The sequence below is a fragment of the Podarcis pityusensis genome (genome assembly GCF_964106645.2).
Source record: "Podarcis pityusensis genome assembly, chromosome: 1".
Lineage (NCBI taxonomy): Eukaryota > Metazoa > Chordata > Lepidosauria > Squamata > Lacertidae > Podarcis > Podarcis pityusensis.
Window position 1 is genome coordinate 56,649,571 of NC_138028.1, and position 19,309 is coordinate 56,668,879.

Here is a 19,309-nt window from a genome sequence, read left to right on the forward strand (position 1 = left end):
TCACCCTTTCTAGTGCATTTCCCCATCACTTTCTACTGCAAAAAGTCACTTTGTTCTTTACGCGCCTTTGCTGAAAAAGAGCACAGAATCTGACTTCAATTGTGCAAGCCCGTTCTGTCCCTCCCACAAAATAATGGGAGCTTGGAGCTCAAATGAGGGCCCATCTAAAAGAAAGTTAGTAGCGATGGGCATGTTATCATTTTTTAGTGCCTGAGAAGGATTGCAACATTGTAGAAGAGTGTATGTTTTGCATGCAAAAGATTCAATCCTTAGCATCTCCAGATGTGGTTTCCTTGCTTTGGAATCGCGGAGAGAAATCATGCCAAGCCAATACTGAACTTGATATTACACCGCAGAAGCGGTGTGATATTACACCGCAGAAGCATCCTCCTTTGTTTCTATGAGAGAAATTAACTCCACATTTCCCCCCTTCTTTAATAGTCCCTTTGTTTTCTGGAGATACGCGGTCTCCACATAAATACGCACGCGCGCTCGCGTCTTTCGTTTTCTCCTCGGTCAAGGTTTTAAATCAAACTGGTTTGATTTGCATCTTGCGAAGCAGGCAACCATTGGTGCAACCCGAATTTTAACAATCAGACTAAGTATCTCGCCATTTATCAGCCCTGTAAAATTTACGCAGGGTCACACAGGTTCTCTTGCGCAGGTTAAGGAAAAACGAACCAGCTGCGCCAGGGAAATGGGCTTCACGACTTCCGTTGCCAAACAGATACTTTCCCCATAGCAGCCTAACAAGCTTCCTCCTCCGTCAGGCTTACAGACGGACTACAGCTCCCACAATGCAAAGCAGCCTAACAAGCTGCCACGTGACTACAATCACCCTCTCTTCTTCCGATGTTGGGTGGCATCAGGTCACATGAGAGAAGGAAGTATGGCTGCAGTGGGCGAGGAGGATTTCGCGGCGCTTCAGATCTTGCTGAAAGTAGGTGCATATTTCTTTATTTGTGGGCAGTTGTTGTTTACTGCAAGATCTCTCAGCTCTCATAATTTTTAATGATGTATAAAGCACGTTGTGGGGATGAAAGGGTGATATTGAAAATCAGTTATTTATATCATTCGCCCATGATAGCACTGCTAACGTCCAAAGTGCTGCACATTTTTTAATGTCTCTTTACTATAACCCTGGCAGTTAGATCGGACAGGGACGGTGGCTAAAAAGAGATTTGTCGAAAGCCCTTCAAATGATTGAAGAAGTCCCAGCGAAAGATACAAAAATGGGAAATCAAGATAACAAACTTTTAATAGAAGAATGGAAATGGTTTATTGAATATTTACAAATAAACTGTGAACAGATAATAACATTGGCAGGATTACTATAATAATCTGCAGTTTTATAACAGTATAGATGAATAAAGAAGTAAGTTAAGTTAATTTGGAATATGCAGAAAATGTAAAAAATAAATTTAAGGAACCGCAGAAAGAGGGGGAAGGAAGTCAAGTTTCAAAATGTTAAAATGATTACAAAATTATTGAAATGTATAAAATAAAAATAAAATAAAAAAGAAAAGAAAGCTCTTCAAATGAGGTCATGGTGGAGCCACATTTGGAGCTCTGATCAGATTGAAGTTCACTGAAGTCACTGTTATTTCCTCCCCTCTTTCAAAGAACCTGTTCATTAGCAGAATCGTGTTTTCAATGGGCTCATTCTTCCATTTGAAAATCAACCAGGATACATGCCTAGAAACATTGTGTCACATTTTATAGGCTACATGGGTGGGATTTTTCATTGATGCTGACATGTAAGGTTAAATACCCTCCCCCACCTCCAAAAAATGGTAATATCCTTTGGATTGTTTAGGGCTATCCAGTGACACCGAATGTTGGAAATTTAACATTTTCCTTCATGCTCCCGCAAAATGTAGTAACAGCCATCAACTTTGACGGCTTTAAAAGAAGATTACAGAAATTCATGGAAGAGAGCCGTCATGGCTAGTAGCTGTTGATAGTCCTACATTCTGCCACCCTTGTCAGAGGCTGTATGCCAATGTATGCCAGTTGCTTGGAGTAACAAGTGAGGACAGTGCTTTCGCTCTCTGGTCCTGCTTGAAGGTTGGCCACTGTGGGAACAGCATGCTGAACTAAATAGGCCTTTGACCTGATCCAGCAGGGCTCTTTTTACATTCACAATCCTACGTTCACAATTGCGTTCATTAAGTCCCATTGCATTGCACCTCCAGAATATATGAAAGTGCAGTTTATAAATACTTATAAAATAAGGTTGCACAGCTAAATCGCTAGTTATCAGTGAGCCATCCCTGAAAAGGAAATGAGGATAGATAACCATAACTGGACATGACATTGATGGCCTTTCCTATTTCCCCACCCCCACCCTCAGTTTATGATATTAAGAGGTATTATAACCTCTGTAGATGGGATCCAGTTCTGCTTACATGGCTAATGGCAGCTGATGAGAGCTAGTTTTCTTTAGTTTGTGCAAAGATAAATTTGAGCTGCACCATATCCTGTGTTTTGAAAAAGCTCACTGTTCATTTCTCTTTCCCAGGCTTCATCAAAGGATGTAGTTCGGCAGTTATGCCAGGAGTGCTTTTCTAGCTCTGCAGGTGGTTCTGACAAACTGATTGAGAACACGTGTTCCAGTCTCTCGATTACGCCAAATGAAGCAAGTCAGGTAAGATTTAGGCTGTAACCCTGTTCATGATTATCTGGGAGTAAGTCCCACTGAAGAGACATGTGTTGCACTATTAAGTCAAGTTGGCTTTTTTGACAGATCCTGATGTTTTATCGCTTTTTTATTAATAATAATATTCTGCTGCCCAGAGTGGCTGGGGAAACCCAGCCAGATTGACGGGGTATAAATCTATTATTATCATCATCATCATCATCCTGAGGAGGGAGGGGCAGGTTAGGTGTAAAGACTGAGCAGCAAGAGCTCAGAACAGGAAGAGGAGAGCCTCTAGCTCAGGGGGCAAGGAGAGATCAGGGTTCAGGATTAAAGGGCAGAGGCCAAATGGTGAACTGGACTGATGGGAATCAGGCAGCAGAGTGCATATATACGATATAGTGTGTTGGTGCTGGGTTGAAAGTGAGTGAGAGAGATTGCCACGTGTTGTTGACATGGTACCTGAAAGATCTGTGTGGTTCCTCTTGCAGCTGATCCGATCTTTGCACAATCTTACAAGACACACAGTCTATCATGGCCTAACGTCACCAGAAGAAATTCTCGCCCTCTTTCCAGAAGGATTTCACCAGAATCTTAAAAACCTCTTGACCAAGATAATCCTGGAAAATGTGTAAGTGTCATTGAAGCTGTTTTCCATAGAATTAGACCACTGGTCCATGTAGCTCAGCATTGTCTCCACTGACAAGCAGGGTTTCAGGGAGAAGTCTTTCTCAGCCATGCCTGGATATACCTGGGATCACACCTGGGACTTTTGTCATGCAAAAGATGTCCTGTGACACTGAGCTGCAGCCCTTCCCATCAGGTTTGTGGTGTTGGACAAAAATACCCCCCAAAGGCAGTGGATTGGTAGGTTAGTCATGCTTCACACTATTATCCAATTGTCCCTGCTTTCTAGCTGGTCATTGGGTGTGGTAACACCAGATTCCCAATTAGGTGGTCACCATGTGTTGGGATTAAAGGCAGGCAGCGATGACCTGCCCCTCTCAATGGCAAGTGACTTTTGCACTCCCTGAATGGTGGAATAAGGCTGGAGCCGTAGCCCCACATACATGGGAGTTTGCTCCACTGGAATTCTATAGGACTTACTTCTGAGTAGACATGGATCTGATTGCACTCTAAATCAGATCATTTGCCCTCCATAGAGTACATTTTGGTTTATTAAAACTGAAGGGGCTGAAACCTCTTGTGCTTTGGACTCCTTCAGACTTGATGGCTGCAATATGGTACTTCATGTGGCAAAAATAGCTTTCCTGAATCCACCTTCAGTCCCTGCTGCTACTCTGTGTTTCAAAGACAAATGGTGCATATTTGCATTTTCTCTGCTCTTTTCAGCTCTGCCTGGAGAAATGAAGCACAAGCCAGTCAAAGTAAGTAATGGGCTTTGTTGAGGAGCAGTTCTCGTTTCTGAAATTGTTACTGTCAGGGGTTCAGGAGCAGAGGCAAGGGCAAGGGAGGAAACAGAGAGCGAGGGGGAGGAGGCAGAAGAAAAGATGAGTGATGACGACGACCCGAGATCTCCGAGTCTTTCCAGTGAATCAGAAGATTCACAGAAAGGAGCACCAGTGGCCAGGGCAAGGGGGGAGCCTAGGGGGACACCCCAGGAAGATAGAGCCAGAGGGGACTCAGAGGGGAGCAGTTGGAAATCGGGACCAGCGTCACCGCCAGAGAGCAGGGAAGAGGAAGGGCGCCAGGGATCAAGCGCTGGCAGCTCACAACAGGGGGGAGGGCACGAGTCAGGAGTGGCCACACCTCCATCGGGGAGCGAAGAAACGGTCAGACGGAAGGTGGAAGGTTGGGCGCGCGCGCCAAGTTCAAATGCACAGGAAGGTGGCGCAGTAGGCAGCCCGGAAAGGGAGCCAGGTCCTAAAGCCCGCCGAAAGGAGGGAGAAGAGTCAGGGGGGTCAGCGTCAGCGTCAGAGGAATCCCGGAAGGAAGAGACCCCGGGGGGCAGAGGGACCCAGAGAAGAACAGTCAGGCGGAAAAGGTGGAGCAGGGCTAGGATATTAAGTTGGTGTACAAGGGGCGGAGACTCAGACGGAGCTTCGCCGATCTAACCATTAGACGTAGGGTTGCACGCAGCAGCTTGAGAATGGAAACTGTAACTCAATAAAGACTTTTATTTAATGATCGCTGGCTAGCGTGATCCTCTGTGAGCTAGGATCTGGAAGCAACTCTGACAGTAAGCTCCGTCCCCTAAATTGTGGGCATCTACAGCCTCGCGGAGAGGAGAGAAAGCGGGTGCCTACTAGCGAGCTCACGAACGGCAGACAAAATGACGACCGAACAGCAGATAGCGGAACTCAGAGAAGCAGTGTCACGACTGAATGCCGAGGCTCTTGCATCCAGGAAGAGAGAGGAGGACGCAGCTGCCGCCTACAGGGATCTCCAGGTCAGGTTGGAAGTGCTTACGAAGCATGGGCAACTGACACCCAAACCGGAGGGGATTGGGTTGGGGAGACGAACAGGCGGTCTGGTCTCTCACTTCGATGGGAATTTGCAACAGTACCCCAACTTTAGAGCAGATGTAATGTGTGCACTGCAACTGCTGAACAATGACTTTAGAGATGAGCAAGAGAAGGTGGGATTCATCATGTCCCATTTGCATGGAGATGCTAAAGCATGGCTGCGCAATTTGTGGAGAGATAAGGATCCGGCGCTCCAAAATGCGGATGCCTTTATTAAAGCGATGGATGGGTGCTTTTTATCAAGCATTGACGTGGATCTTGCTCGGCAGCAGATACATGGACTGAAGCAAGGGAGGGCCAGCGTAAGGCAGTACCATGCCCGCTTTTTCGCTTTGGTCAGTGCCCTGGAATGGGACAGAGATTTGGCTCCTGTAAGAGACCTGTTTTGGGAGGGATTGCACGGCTCGGTTAAAGATGAAATTGCGAGGGGGGAGAGACCCCGGACCACGCAGGAGATCGTTCAGAGGGCGTTGGCGGTGGGGGTGAGGCTGGAAGAACGTCCGTGGAGCAGGGACGAAGGGCGCGGAGGGCGCGAACCAGCCAGGGGCTCCTCCTTCCTTCCCAGAGAAGCAGCGCGTGCGCAATCCACGCCTCCGCCAGGAGGAGGGGCGGAACCTATGGAGGTTGGAGGTGCAAGGGCTCAGTCAGCAGCCAGAGCCCTAGCACCGGCAACAGTGAAAGCGAAGCCTCCTAGAGGGAACAGGAAATGTTACATCTGCGATGATCCACAGCATATGGCGAAAGAGTGTCCCCGGAGGCTCCACAAGCACACTGCAGCCTCAGCAATGGTAACTACAGCAACGCAGCAAGGAGAACCACAGCAGGGAAACGACGGAGTCTGGCTGGAGGAAGAGGCACTGGGGGCCAGCCAGACGTCTCAGTGAAGCAGTCCCCAGAGATTTTACAGCCCATGGACCCCCTCCCGCCCAAACCAGTAGTAAGGCTCACCGCATCTCTCCAGCTGCCCAATGGAATCACCATGGACGTGCCAATCACCATTGACTCAGGAAGCAATGCGGACTTTATAGGGCAGGACTTTGTCGACCGGCACGCTATGCAGTTGCTGCCTGCCACGCTGCCCCTGCAGGTTGTCACGGTGGATGGCAGGGAGCTGCTAGGGGGGCAAGTGGTGAAGCAGACGCCACCAATGGTGATGCGACTTGGGAATCACAGGGAAATCATCAGCTTCAATGTCACTCAACTATCGGACACGCCCATTGTATTGGGCATGAGTTGGCTGGACAAGCACAGCCCGACGCTGGCTTGGTACCAGAGGCAGCTGACCTTCGGCTCTTCCTTTTGCGCTGAACACTGCATCGTGCCCCGGCAGGAAGGAGAGGAAGAGGAGTCACAGCTGCAGCTAGGCACGCTGCAAGCGGTTCCCCACAAGTACGCAGAATTTTTGGAGGTTTTCTGCGAGAAGGAGGCAGACAGGCTACCCCCCCACAGACCATATGACTGCAAAATTGACCTGCTGCCGGGGGCGGCGCTGCCCAAAGGGAAGCTGTATTCCATGTCTGAGGACGAACTGCAGGAACTCAAAGAGTTCATAGATCATAATTTGGAGCGCGGTTTCATCCGAGAGTCCAAGGCAGCGGGGGGCAGTCCGGTATTCTTTGTTAAGAAGCGGGACACGCCCCAAAAAAGACTTGTAGTGGACTATCGCATCTTGAACAGTGTGACCAAGCCATCGGACTTCCCCATGCCCCGAATCGACGACCTCCTCGCAAAGGTACGGAAGGGCAGAGTGTTCACCAAGTTGGACCTGCGAGGGGCATACAACCTCATTCGCATGCGGGAAGGAGATGAGTGGAAGACAGCCATGTTCACGCCCCTGGGCACCTACGAATATAGAGTTATGCCTTTTGGATTGCAAAATGGCTCCCACGTTTTTCAAGCTTTCATGCATCACGTGTTGGCGGGGCTCCTATACAAGACGTGCGTCTGTTTCTTGGATGACATCCTGATCTTTTCGGAATCGCAGCAGGAGCATGACAGACACGTCAAGGAAGTGCTGAGCAGGCTACAGCAACATAGGCTTTACGCCAAGCTGGAGAAGTGCCAATTCGACGTGACGGAGGTGGATTTCCTGGGCTACAAGTTGTCTGATAAAGGGCTCGCCATGGACAGCGCCAAGGTCCGAGCAGTGTTGGATTGGAAAAGCCCACGCAACCGGAAGGAGGTCCAACGGTTTGTCGGCTTCGCGAACTTCTATCGCAAGTTTATCAAAGGCTTTGCGATGCAGACAGCGGCCATCACGGACACGCTCAGCTCCAAGAAAAAGAAGTTCATCTGGACAGAGCAGGCGGAGCAGTCCTTTCAGGCACTCAAGCGTCTCTTCGCGTCGGAAGAGCAGCTGCTTCATGTCAACCCCAGCAGGCCGATGAGGGTGGAGACAGACGCTTCGGACAGAGCCGTGGGAGCAGTCCTGCTGCAGAAAGACCCGCAGGGGGTTTGGAGGCCGGGAGCGTTTTATTCAAGGAAGCTCAGCAAGTCCGAACAGAACTACACCATCTGGGACAGGGAGTTGCTGGCCATTCATGCAGCGTTCAAAGCGTGGAGGCACTTCCTGATCGGCGCCAAGCACACGGTGCAGGTCTGCACGGACCACAAGAATCTAGAGCACTGGCGCACGGCACAGTTCCTGAACCAGAGGCAGATACGTTGGGCTGAGTTCTTTGCGAACTTCGACTTCCGAATAGAGTATGTCCCGGGGGACACCAACATCATGGCGGATGCTCTCTCCCGTAAGCCACAGTATCTGGAGGAGGCAACGCCAGCGGCCGCCATCTTCGCACCGACAGTGTGGGCGTGCGTGGCGGCAACAGTTGACCTGGAGGCGGTGCGACGAGCGTTGCAGGATGACTCTTTCGCGCAAGCAAAGATGGCAGAGGTGCACAGGGGCACGGCAGCGACCGACGAGTTCCAGCTGCGAGATGGTTTGCTCATCCGTAAAGGGGCCATCTACGTGCCAGGAGACGAACTTCGCGCCAAGGTACTGCAGCAGCTGCACGACGCGCCCACTGCCGGGCACTTTGGCAAGGAGAAGACGGTGGAATTAGTAGCCAGAGACTTCTGGTGGCCCGGAATGAGAGGGGAAGTCGCGGACTACGTGGCGAGGTGTGACACCTGCCAGAGGGCCAAACCAGTGCACAGACCGCCGGCCGGACTGCTGGAACCGCTGCAAACTCCGTTCGAACCATGGGAGAGAGTGGCCCTGGACTTTGTCACGGATCTGCCCAGCTCGAGGGGCAAGACGGCTGTGCTGGTGGTGGTGGACTTGTTCTCCAAGATGGCACATTTCATTCCGTGTGCGAAGGTGGCCACGGCGGAACAAACCGCCAAACTGTTCATAGACCACGTGTTCAAGGTTCACGGTCTGCCGCGGTCTATTCTGTCCGACCGAGGGCGACAGTTCATCTCGAACTTCTGGCAGAGGCTGATGGGCTTCCTGAACGTCAAGATCAACCTGGCGTCGGCTAGACACCCGCAGACCAACGGGCAAGCGGAGCGGGTCAATGCCATCATGCAGCAGTACCTGAGATGTTATGCGAATCAACAGCCTGCGACGTGGGTGGATTACCTGCCTCTCGCCGAGTTCGCCTACAACAACACGAAGCACGTGTCCACGGGGGTCACGCCGTTCTTCGCCAACAACGGGAGGCACCCCAGAACCTTCCCGGGACTGGAAAGAATGGGGGAGGGGGAGCCGCAGACAGCAGATGCATTCGCGTCGGAGTTGCAGGAGGTCCACGATCAGCTGCGGCGGCACCTGGAGCTGGCTAAACACGCATACAAGGTACAAGCGGACAAACACAGAAGGGTTGGCGAAGAGATCCATGTGGGAGACTGGGTCTGGTTAGCAGCCCACGCAGTGCCGGCCAGGTCGTTGGCGAAGAAGAAACTAGGGCATAAACAACTGGGGCCCTACCAAGTCGAAGAACAGGTCAACCCGGTGGCTTTCAGGCTGGCTCTTCCGGAGGGTTCCAGAATGCATCCGGTGTTCCACAGATCGGTGCTCACTCCCTACAAGGCACCTCACAGGTTTCAGGAACCAGGAACGGCACCGAGTCCGCTCCGAGAGAGAACCGGGCAGGGGGGAGTGGCACGGGAGGAGCGCATCAACGAAGTCACGGAGATTTTGGACTCCAGATGGGGGGAAGAGGGGGTAGAATACCTTCTCGCCAAGGAGGGCACCCCGGCCAGTGCCAACAGCTGGGTGCCGGGCTACGCTTTAGACGAACCTCTGCTCAAAGAAGAGTTTCATGCCCTCTTCCCACATAGGCCAATGCCAGCAGACTTTTTCGACGACTGGCTTTTCACGCCCACGCTTTCAGCCAGCACGTTCCGGGGGTTCGACTCGGACGAGGAACCGACACGAGACGCCCGTTCCCCGGAGGGGTCACCCTCGGGATCTGCTTCAGAACCCTCGTATTGGTGGGATGATCGACCAGAGGAGCAGTTCCGCAGAAGGTGGCTGGAGGGTCCAGGACGAGCAACGTCTCCAGAAGGCAACGAGGGAGAGACGGACATGGACGTTTTCGGGGACGACCCGGGTTTCGAGCACGGCGGCACAGAGATGGAAGCGGAGGTGACCGTCGTCAACGAGAGCAGGGAGGAAGAACCGGAAGACTTCAGATGGCGGCCCGCCACGGGAAACGAACTGTATCCGACATTCGTCCCCCTGACACGGCAGCACCCAGATCCCGCACCGGAAGGAGGGGAGGGGGGAAGAGGGGGCTTCGAGGGGGGATGGATGTCAGGGGTTCAGGAGCAGAGGCAAGGGCAAGGGAGGAAACAGAGAGCGAGGGGGAGGAGGCAGAAGAAAAGATGAGTGATGACGACGACCCGAGATCTCCGAGTCTTTCCAGTGAATCAGAAGATTCACAGAAAGGAGCACCAGTGGCCAGGGCAAGGGGGGAGCCTAGGGGGACACCCCAGGAAGATAGAGCCAGAGGGGACTCAGAGGGGAGCAGTTGGAAATCGGGACCAGCGTCACCGCCAGAGAGCAGGGAAGAGGAAGGGCGCCAGGGATCAAGCGCTGGCAGCTCACAACAGGGGGGAGGGCACGAGTCAGGAGTGGCCACACCTCCATCGGGGAGCGAAGAAACGGTCAGACGGAAGGTGGAAGGTTGGGCGCGCGCGCCAAGTTCAAATGCACAGGAAGGTGGCGCAGTAGGCAGCCCGGAAAGGGAGCCAGGTCCTAAAGCCCTCCGAAAGGAGGGAGAAGAGTCAGGGGGGTCAGCGTCAGAGGAATCCCGGAAGGAAGAGACCCCGGGGGGCAGAGGGACCCAGAGAAGAACAGTCAGGCGGAAAAGGTGGAGCAGGGCTAGGATATTAAGTTGGTGTACAAGGGGCGGAGACTCAGACGGAGCTTCGCCGATCTAACCATTAGACGTAGGGTTGCACGCAGCAGCTTGAGAATGGAAACTGTAACTCAATAAAGACTTTTATTTAATGATCGCTGGCTAGCGTGATCCTCTGTGAGCTAGGATCTGGAAGCAACTCTGACAGTTACCCTTGCATTTATTGGGGGTATTTATTAGGTGGTCTTGCTTCGGGAATGGACTGGATGAGAGGCACCAAACTGAAGCTCAATCCAGATAAGACTGAGGCAGTGTTAGTGGGCAGTTCCCTAGACTGGATGGATGGGAGGCTGCCTGCTCTTAATAGGGTTACACTCCCTAGGAAGGAGCAGGTATGTAGCTTGGGGGTACTTGTGGATCCTTTCCTGTGGCTTGAGGCTCAGGTGGCCTCAGTCATGTGGAGTGCCTTCCATTAGCTTCCATTAGCCAGCGTGGTGTAGTGGTTAAGAGCGGTAGTCTCGTAATCCGGGGAACCGGGTTCACATCTCCGCTCCTCCACATGCAGCTGCTGGGTGACCTTGGGCCAGTCACGCTTCTCTGAAGTCTCTCAACCCCACTCACCTCACAGAGTGTTTGTTGTGGGGGAGGAAGGGAAAGGAGAATGTTAGCCACTTTGAGACTCCTTCGGGTAGTGATAAAGCGGGGTATCAAATCCAAACTCTTCTTCTTCTGGTGGCCCAGCTGCGCCCCTATCTGGGATAGCCTAACTTCACTTGTCTATGCTCTGGTAACCTCTAGGTTAGATTACTCCAACACTATGCTGAGGGTTGCCTCTGAAGATGGTTCAGAAACTTCAGCTGGTTGAGAACTCGGCAGCCAGGTTGCTCACTGGGGCAATACTCTTTGAGCATGTTATACCAACCCTGACCCGACTTCACTGGCTGCCAATTAGCTTCCAGACCAAAAGTGCTAGTTTTGACCTCTAAAGCCTTAAACAGCTTGGGACTGCAGTACCTCAAGGACCATCTCCCCCACCCTCAAATGAACCAACCCATACCCTGGAGTCATAATCTGAGGCCCTTCTTCATATGCCTCTTCTGCGAGAAACCCGGAGGGTGGCAACACGAGAATGGGTCTCTTCTTTGGTGGCTCCCCATTTGTGTAATTCTCTCCCTAGGGAGACTCACCTGGCACCCTCATTACGTATCTTTAGGTGCTGGGCAAAAACGTTTTTCTGTAACCAGGCCTTTGGCTGATTAAGCATTCTGTGGACATTTAAATGTGTTTGCCATAGGGGGATTATTGGTTTGTTTTTGTTTTGTATTGTATTATATGTTTTCATGTTGTGAACTGCCCTGTGATCTTTGGATTAAGGGTAATAATAATAATAATAATAATAATAATAATAATAATAATATTACCATCATCACCACACTTACATAGTGGCAGTAGTGGCAGCTCTTTTCCTCGTATGTTCTCTGTATGAAACCATCTTTTTTAGCTCTGCTACTTACCTAACCTTTGACTAGCAACCTTCTATATAGAAAGTTTGTGCTGTATGAATGAGTTACAAGGATCTACATGCTATTCATTAGTAAAAGGTGTGGAATGAACACCTCAGCGACTAAACTGTGCCATCAGTGTGCATGTTATGAGAGGATTGGCCCCTGTCCCATGAAGCTTACAATTTAAAAATCAACATAGGAAACAGAGGAAATGGAGGAAAGAGTAAACAGGAAAGCAAAATGTGATTGCTTGTTTGTTTGTTCAGTTAAGTGCAGTTAAGTGCTTACTTACCAGCAGAGTTATTAGTAGGGCGTGGGAATCTTGGTCTTGGTTCACCATATAATGTAGCAACCTTGTTAGCAATTATCCAGTACAAAGTTTATCCTTTGGCTGTGGAAGGAATTAATTTTTGAGCATCCTCTCTATGTTGCCTCTGGCTCTTCCAGCTCGCACATATGGTGTCTTTGTGATGTTGGACGAGAGGACTGGTATCTCATTCTGGCAGGGGAAAAACAAATGGTAGCTTATGCCAATACAAGGTTGACTTCTTTTCAAACACCGTTTTAGATAAATTCCTCCCCCACCTTGTCCTAGAGCTGTGTTGGCTTTTTTTTTTTTTTTTTTTTTTTTGCACGAGACGACAGAGAGAGAGAGAGAGAAGTGGACTATTGTAGGTGGTGCAAGGAATCTATTATTGTTGTTCATATAATGCCTTCAAGGTTCATGGTAGTCTAAAGAGTTTTTTAAAAGATAGGATGGGGAAATATATGGACAATAGGAGTCTTATCCAAATAAAGAGAACAAAAATGAACATCCGTTGTCAACTTATGTTTGTTTTGCCAGCAAGGTAAGGGAAAAAAAGAAGAATTTGCAGAGTGTATTTTTAAAAACAAAAAGCCAACAATAAAAAAAATATTTCAACTGGATACCAGCTAGGTTGGCTGCCGCACCATTGGATAAAGGAGTAAAAGGTGTGCAGAGAACCTGAACAAACTTATTTGAGTCTGTTCTCACACAGTAGATAAGAGAAGCATATAAAGCTGCCTTATACCGAGTAAGACCATTGGTCAACTTAGCTCAGCTTTGTCAACACTAACGGACAGTGGCTTTTCAGGGTTTCAGGCAGGAGACATTTCTAGACCTACCTGGAGATGATGGGGATTGAATGAGAGACCTTCTGTATATACAGCAGTTGTTCCACCACTGAACTGCTTTATGCATTGTATGGAGAAAAAAGATAGAAAGGGGTTTTTTTCCCCTTCTCTGTGTATTGTGCTACTGGAACTTTGGGTCATTCAATGAAACTGATTGGACAGGAGATTCTGAATAAGCAAGAGAAAATGCTTCTTTATATCACAGATACACAATACTCCTTGTTGATGAGCCCCAGCTTTTTAAGGAGTTAAGACAGATTTATGAAGCTTAAGTCTATTACCAGTTTTGTTGGCAATATGTAATTATAGCTCTTTCCAACTCTACAATTCTAAGATTCTCTGGGACAGAAGCTTTCTGTTCTCTTCCCATTTTGGTTCCAACTGACATTCTCAGCAAGAGATTTCAGCAAGTGTTACTGAGCAGCAAAAGAAATGTGAATACAATAAAATAAAGATGGAAACCCCAAATGTAGTGATATTAGGATTTGGTGGGGGTTGTTTAATAAAGGCCATGTTAAAAATCCTTAGCTGGTTTTCAGCTGTGGCTTTGAATTAAAAAGCAGCTTTTCAAATGAGTTGTTAGATAAATTGAGCAAGCCTTAATTCCAAGTATGCTTGTTTGGAAGCAAGTCCCATTGAATTCAATGAGAGTTGGTTCCCTAATAAGTTTGTTTAGGATTGCGATCTGCAGAATATTTGGGATTTCTTGCTTCCTAAACATTTGCACGATTGCTGCTTTCTGCAGCTCTGTTAGAAATAAGGTCAAGGTTTTGCTTCGGGAGTCATCAGTCAAGTAGAAGTGTCCCTAGGGCACCCAGGGGCTGATATCCCATGCAGTATAAGGGCATCCTTTTGTTAGCAGGCACCAGAATTGCAGTCATGTTCTTTACATTGGTTGGTTTTCAGAACCTGATTTATTTGTGGCTGCTGAGTGCCTACCCACAGTGCCTCTCAAACTGGAAGCTTGACAGAGGGAAGGGGGATGATGGAAAGAGATGTTTAAAAAATGCACGAAGGTAACTCCTAGTCAGTTCGGCCAGATTGGATGGAGGACTGAGGCTACAATCCTGTATACACTTATTTGGGAGCAAACCCCGCTGAATGCAGTAGGACTTAGTAAATAGCTGTGAAGACTCTTTTTTAAAAAATGAGATCACTGTCATAATTGTGCTCCCTCCGTCAATTTTTCAAATGTTCACCGACATTCTTTTAATTCTGTTCTATTCATGTGCAGAATCAAGGTTAAGGATACGGAATTTGGCACCCTGCAAACCAATTTTTTTTATTAAAAACAACAACAAAATTTCTGGCTCTTACAGATATGAAAATGGGCTTGAAATGTTGTGCATTTAAAAAAAAAAATCATTGAATCATCAGAATATTTTACAATACCACAAAACAAAGGACCAAGTGGCAACTTGCCATTATAGATCCATGATGCATGGTTAACTATTACTTCAGACCATAAAAAAGGTTCGATCAAGAAAATGGGAGTATTGTTTTCATAGAATCAGAGAGGACTAATAGTAGTGAGTATGCACATGTAATCAGTGCTAAATTTACATTGCATGGATAACCTTGGGACTGGATTTCTTAATCGCATTGTGTTGGAGCTCTTGAACATGCACTTCAGTATTACCTGGAAATGAGATTTAAATAAACTTTATTTAACAATGTAAAAAAACAACAACTAAAAACAGTCTTAGTGGTTAAGAAATCTAAGTATGGCTTTTAAGCATTGTCGAAACAGAGAATGATTACCCCATTGCTGTGTGGCAGGCAACAGGGTCCTCCATCTTTTCTGGTGCTCCTTCCCTTCCTCTTCCAGTAACAACATACAGGCAACCACATGGCAATCTTGGGGACACCTTGCCTAGTCTGAATTCTCTTCACAGCTCTGGGGGCTAAAGTGGAGAGTTCTTGCTCTGTTGTTGTTGGTGGTGGTGCTGCTGTTGTCATTTTAACAAGCTGAGCCAGACCCTTCTTGTCTCTGCTTGAAGAGAAGCCTTGTCTGACCTTTAGCGTTCTCAAGGGAAATGGGGCTCTTTTTAGCCAGCTTGATTCTTATTTATGGCTTGTCTATCTTGGCAGGATCAAGAGCCAATATATTCTTTTCAGAGCCAGAACATACACAGCAAACAATGCTGGAAACATATTTTAAATCCCCCAAATGCCAGCATGAAACGAGGTCTTGGGTAGAGGACACCCACATCACCTGCCACCTGATTAGGAATAGGCCAAAGCCGACTGACAGAGCACAGACTTTTTTCACCCCGAGACCATTATTTATCATAATTATCCAACTTTCCAAAAATTTAACACTTCTTGAGATAGAGCACATGCTTTGCTTGCAAAAGGTCCCCAGCATCTTCAAGATAGGCCTGGGAAAGATTCCTGCCTGAAACTCTGGGGAGCCACTATGAGTCCGCCTTGACAAAACCGGGCTTGACAAAACCAATGGTCTGACTTGGTCCTGTGATCCTTTGAGCCATATCCGCCTGGGGTGTTCTGACTCTGAACTCTGGTCCCCCTCAACATGCATAAGCTCTACTGATGAGCCACACTTCTTCCCAACCTTACATGAGGATGAAGTTTTATACAAAAGCTACAGTTTTACCATTAGCATGTGAACCCTTCCAGGTTTTTTTTATAATTTGCTCACAGAGATATCCCCTGAATAGCTCTGAAATTACCCCTGGCATGTGGTCCATGAGTTCAGTATCCTGATAATTACAGTTCAAAGGTCTGTGTGTTCATTCATTCCATTTTAATTCCAGTTTCCCTGCCCCGGCTTGTGGATCTGGACTGGAGGGTAGATATCAAGACCTCCTCGGACAGTATCAGCAGAATGGCTGTCCCTACCTGCCTGCTGCAGCTGAAGGTATTGTTTCTTGAGAGCCATTCATGACCCACCATGCTCTAACCAGTCCCACCTATCAGCAGTGTACCCAGAGGCTGAGAAATTATCTTAGATTTACAGCTTGTTTGGGGTTGTGAAACCACTGAAAAGCCACAGCACAATGAGAGGAGAGTTGCAAATTGTGAGCATCTGTGATGACACATGATTGCCTGTGACTGTTTTTTCACCCCTGGCCTCTAGACAGTTTCCCACAGCTTCTGAAGCTCTACTTGTACAATGGCTTACTCACGCTATTAGCAGGTCACACTATATCACCAAGACTTAAGTGTAAAGTCCCATTTATTTCAGTGGTGAAAATCCCATAAACTAGGTTGGATCCACACTAAGTGGGCTAGATCCATACTAAGTGTAGCTTGCTTAGTGTGGCTCCAGCCCACTGTCTTGATAGAGTCTTAATTGATGGAGTGGTGATTGTTCAGTGATGGGGACTTTGCATCCACTGCAAAGCAGAAGTACCAGCTTTTTGTGCATACCTTGTTTTATGCAAGAGCAGCAAAGCTGCATTCAGACATAGCTGGAAGGTATGATGAGTCAGCTAACCCAGAAGAGGGAAAGCATCAGGTTGGTCTCTGGTTAGGACTTCTGTGACTCCTTTTTTTGAAAGGTGACTAGATAAACTGGAATTCAAGAATGTTAAGAAGCTAAAGCAGATGTAGCCAAGCCCTGCAGATGCTGTAGGAATCCAACTCCCATTAGCCCTTGCCAGCAGAGCCTAGTGGTCAGGTCTGGTGGGAGTTGCAGTCCAACAATATTGGAGAGGACATCTTGTTGAATAGCCCTGCTTTAGAATTTATGGCTTGTCCACCGAAACATCCTTCCTGGCTGGGTTTGGTAGAAGCTGCACATTGGAAAAGGCATTTTGTGTTCCTTAAGGATAGGGAAATATCCCTATTCTCTGTCAGTAGAAATATTAATCTGCCAGAAGAGAAGGAGGGCTGGGATTAAACCAAGAAGGTGGTTTTGATGGTGATTTCAAGCTCTGGGATATTTTTTTCTTTTTCAGATTCAGGAAGATGCTGCCTTGTGCGGGAATGACTTCACAACCTCAGCATTGACAGTAGAGTTGAATAAGCAAACACTGGACACTATGTTAGATGGCCTGGGAAGGATACGGGACCAGCTTTCTGCTGTTGCAAATAAATAAAGCCTTCTGGCTAAAGGATTCCAACAGCTTTTCGCATGTGGAAGATAACTTTCCTGTCTTGCCAACTTGGCTGTGACATTTTACCAACAGCCAATCTTTGGGTTTCTCTTCCTCCTCATAACCAAACATCATTGTTATTTTTTTACTTTTCAATGAAATGGCATGGGGGTTTTTCCCCTTCAGAAGCAAAGACTTCAACACTTTCTTGCTCCGATGCCTTGACATAAGCTCATAATGACAATCAGGACCTCCTCTTGTACATATTCCTAGAGAGGCTCATAACTCAGCTTGTAGCAGGAACGAAGAGCAGCCGATGAAGCGGACTGTGTCTTCTGCCTCTGAAATGGGAGACTAAGAAGCATGAACATGGCTAATAGGCTGGCTTGCAGCCTCAGCGCACTCTTGAAAGGTGTTTGCTGAGAAGTGTGGGATGTTGGTCTTTTCCTCCTCACTGAGGCACAGCATTTGAAACAGACCATCCAGGCTGCAGTGTGTTCTCTTGTGCGGCAGAAATACCTTGTGTGTGAACTTTTCAGTTCCAAGTTTAAACTGCTGGAATGAATTCAGTAGCGAGTAACACCAATCTGATGATGGAGGAGAGAAAGTTTTGTCACTTCCTATTGGCGTTAACAGGAGGCTCTGTGATAGACTTGGAATGCACTGAGAAAGGTTGCTAATGGCAACTGGTTCCTGTAGCAACAAAGTCACTGCACGCATTTATGAATTATTAAGCGTTTCATTTAAAATACAACAATTGTGCTAGATGGATTTATGTTTGCTTTAAATAAAACAAACAAACAAACCAGGGCCTTTTCCTTGTTTTTCTTCTGGTGATTAAGTTTAGCGTTTTCCTTTGGTACTTTGAAGTGTGCTGTTGTGGATTTCTTATTCTTATTTCTTCTTTCCCTTTCAACCCATGGGTTACATCTTTAAAGTTCATGGTATACCTGTATTTCCTTTTCTTTCTTCTGTAAGCTGTGTTTAACTGACCCTTTAACCACCCCTTTACTGCTACATGAACAGCATTGAACTAGGTAATCATAGAGTTGTAGAACATAAAAACCTCCAAGGAAGGAGAGTCCACCACCTCCTGAGGGAGGAGTCTATTGCAGCTTTTGCTGGTAGCTTTTTGCCCAACTCAAAGGTGTCCTCTCATCTTTCTTGCTTGATGTGACAGAGAATGGAAAGGGCTGTGTGCACACGCATCTGCACATGCATGTAGACAACTGGCTTTTCAATGGCTGAAATGTAGCTTACTGCCTTTGTCCTGTTTTTTTATCTTGTGAGCTGCCCTAAAATCTTTGGATGAAGGGCAGGATATAAATTAAATAAATAAACAACAATAATTTAAAAGGAAGAGCCACACTTTTGTCTCTGGCCCCACCCACTGTTGGAGCTTGGCCCCCAGAAAGTTACTCATTAGGAAATGTGGTGCTTGTGCCAAAAAAAGTTTCTGCACCCTTGACCTAAAAGCAAGCAGGTGTCTTGTCTCCACTCCTTTAAACAAAGACATGAAGTTTTGTTTCCTTCACCTGAAATACATTCATTCATTTTTTTATTTTGGCATTCAGTGTGTTAATTCTACGCTATTAATTACATAGTTTTCCCTGCATCCTACCCTCTTTGTGGACAGTTTTGTACATAAAATGGCTGGCTGATTTATTTTCTGCAAAGCCTTGTGTGGCTGGAATTGCTCGAGCGTTATTGAATAGCTGTCGCCCACTCAATGTAACTTGATTAAGGTTTAATAATTCAGCTGCCGATGGGCTCGCTGCTTTCCAGCAGCCACAGTGCAGATACCCACCGTCAGGCTGGCAGGCCCGGCTCCTTCCCAAGCAGGGCTCTCTCTCTCTCCGCTTCCCATGTTATCTGTATCCTACGGCAATTTTAGAGGCGGTTAATCGCAATAATACGTTGTGTTTATATGGCATCCATTCAACAGCTATTAAGCCCGCCGTACAAATGGGGGAAGCCGAACTGCAGGAGCTGCAAAGTGCTTTATCAGAGCCTCTGTTCCTGTAAATCAGCTGTAGCATCGCAGAGGCAGAATTGGGAAGCGCAGATCAGAAAAGTTACGTGCCTTGGAGGGCTACAGTTGCTGGGTCCCACAGGTAGGGAGAGGCTTGTTGCACTTGGGTGCCGTTTGTGAACTTTA

General features: G+C 47.8%; 1 protein-coding gene across 2 annotated transcripts; it reads left to right on the plus strand.

The window, feature by feature from the left end:
• The first annotated feature begins 835 nt into the window (after nt 1-835).
• On the plus strand, nt 836-17,956 carry COMMD9 (COMM domain containing 9). 2 transcript variants are annotated; one of them, XR_013980137.1, is made up of 6 exons: nt 836-940; nt 2,522-2,647; nt 3,130-3,269; nt 3,864-4,026; nt 15,868-15,971; nt 17,014-17,169. XR_013980137.1 is itself a non-coding variant. In XM_080984278.1 (6 exons), the coding sequence occupies exons 1-6, from the start codon at nt 875-877 to the stop codon at nt 17,152-17,154; spliced, it is 612 nt and encodes a 203-aa protein (XP_080840404.1). In that variant the 5' UTR covers nt 836-874; the 3' UTR covers nt 17,155-17,956. The 2 variants fall into 2 exon arrangements, 1 of the variants encoding a protein (XP_080840404.1); XM_080984278.1 differs by having other exon boundaries at nt 3,992-4,026; nt 17,014-17,956.
• Nucleotides 17,957-19,309: the final 1,353 nt, after the last annotated feature.

Coding starts and splice junctions, on each gene's coding strand:
- COMMD9 (XM_080984278.1), top strand. CDS start 875: ATGAGAGAAGGAAGTATGGCTGCAGTGGGCGAGGAGGATTTCGCGGCG. Junction 941..2,521: donor CGCTTCAGATCTTGCTGAAA/GTAGGTGCATAT, acceptor TCTCTTTCCCAG/GCTTCATCAAAGGATGTAGT. Junction 4,027..15,867: donor TGAAGCACAAGCCAGTCAAA/GTAAGTAATGGG, acceptor TTTTAATTCCAG/TTTCCCTGCCCCGGCTTGTG.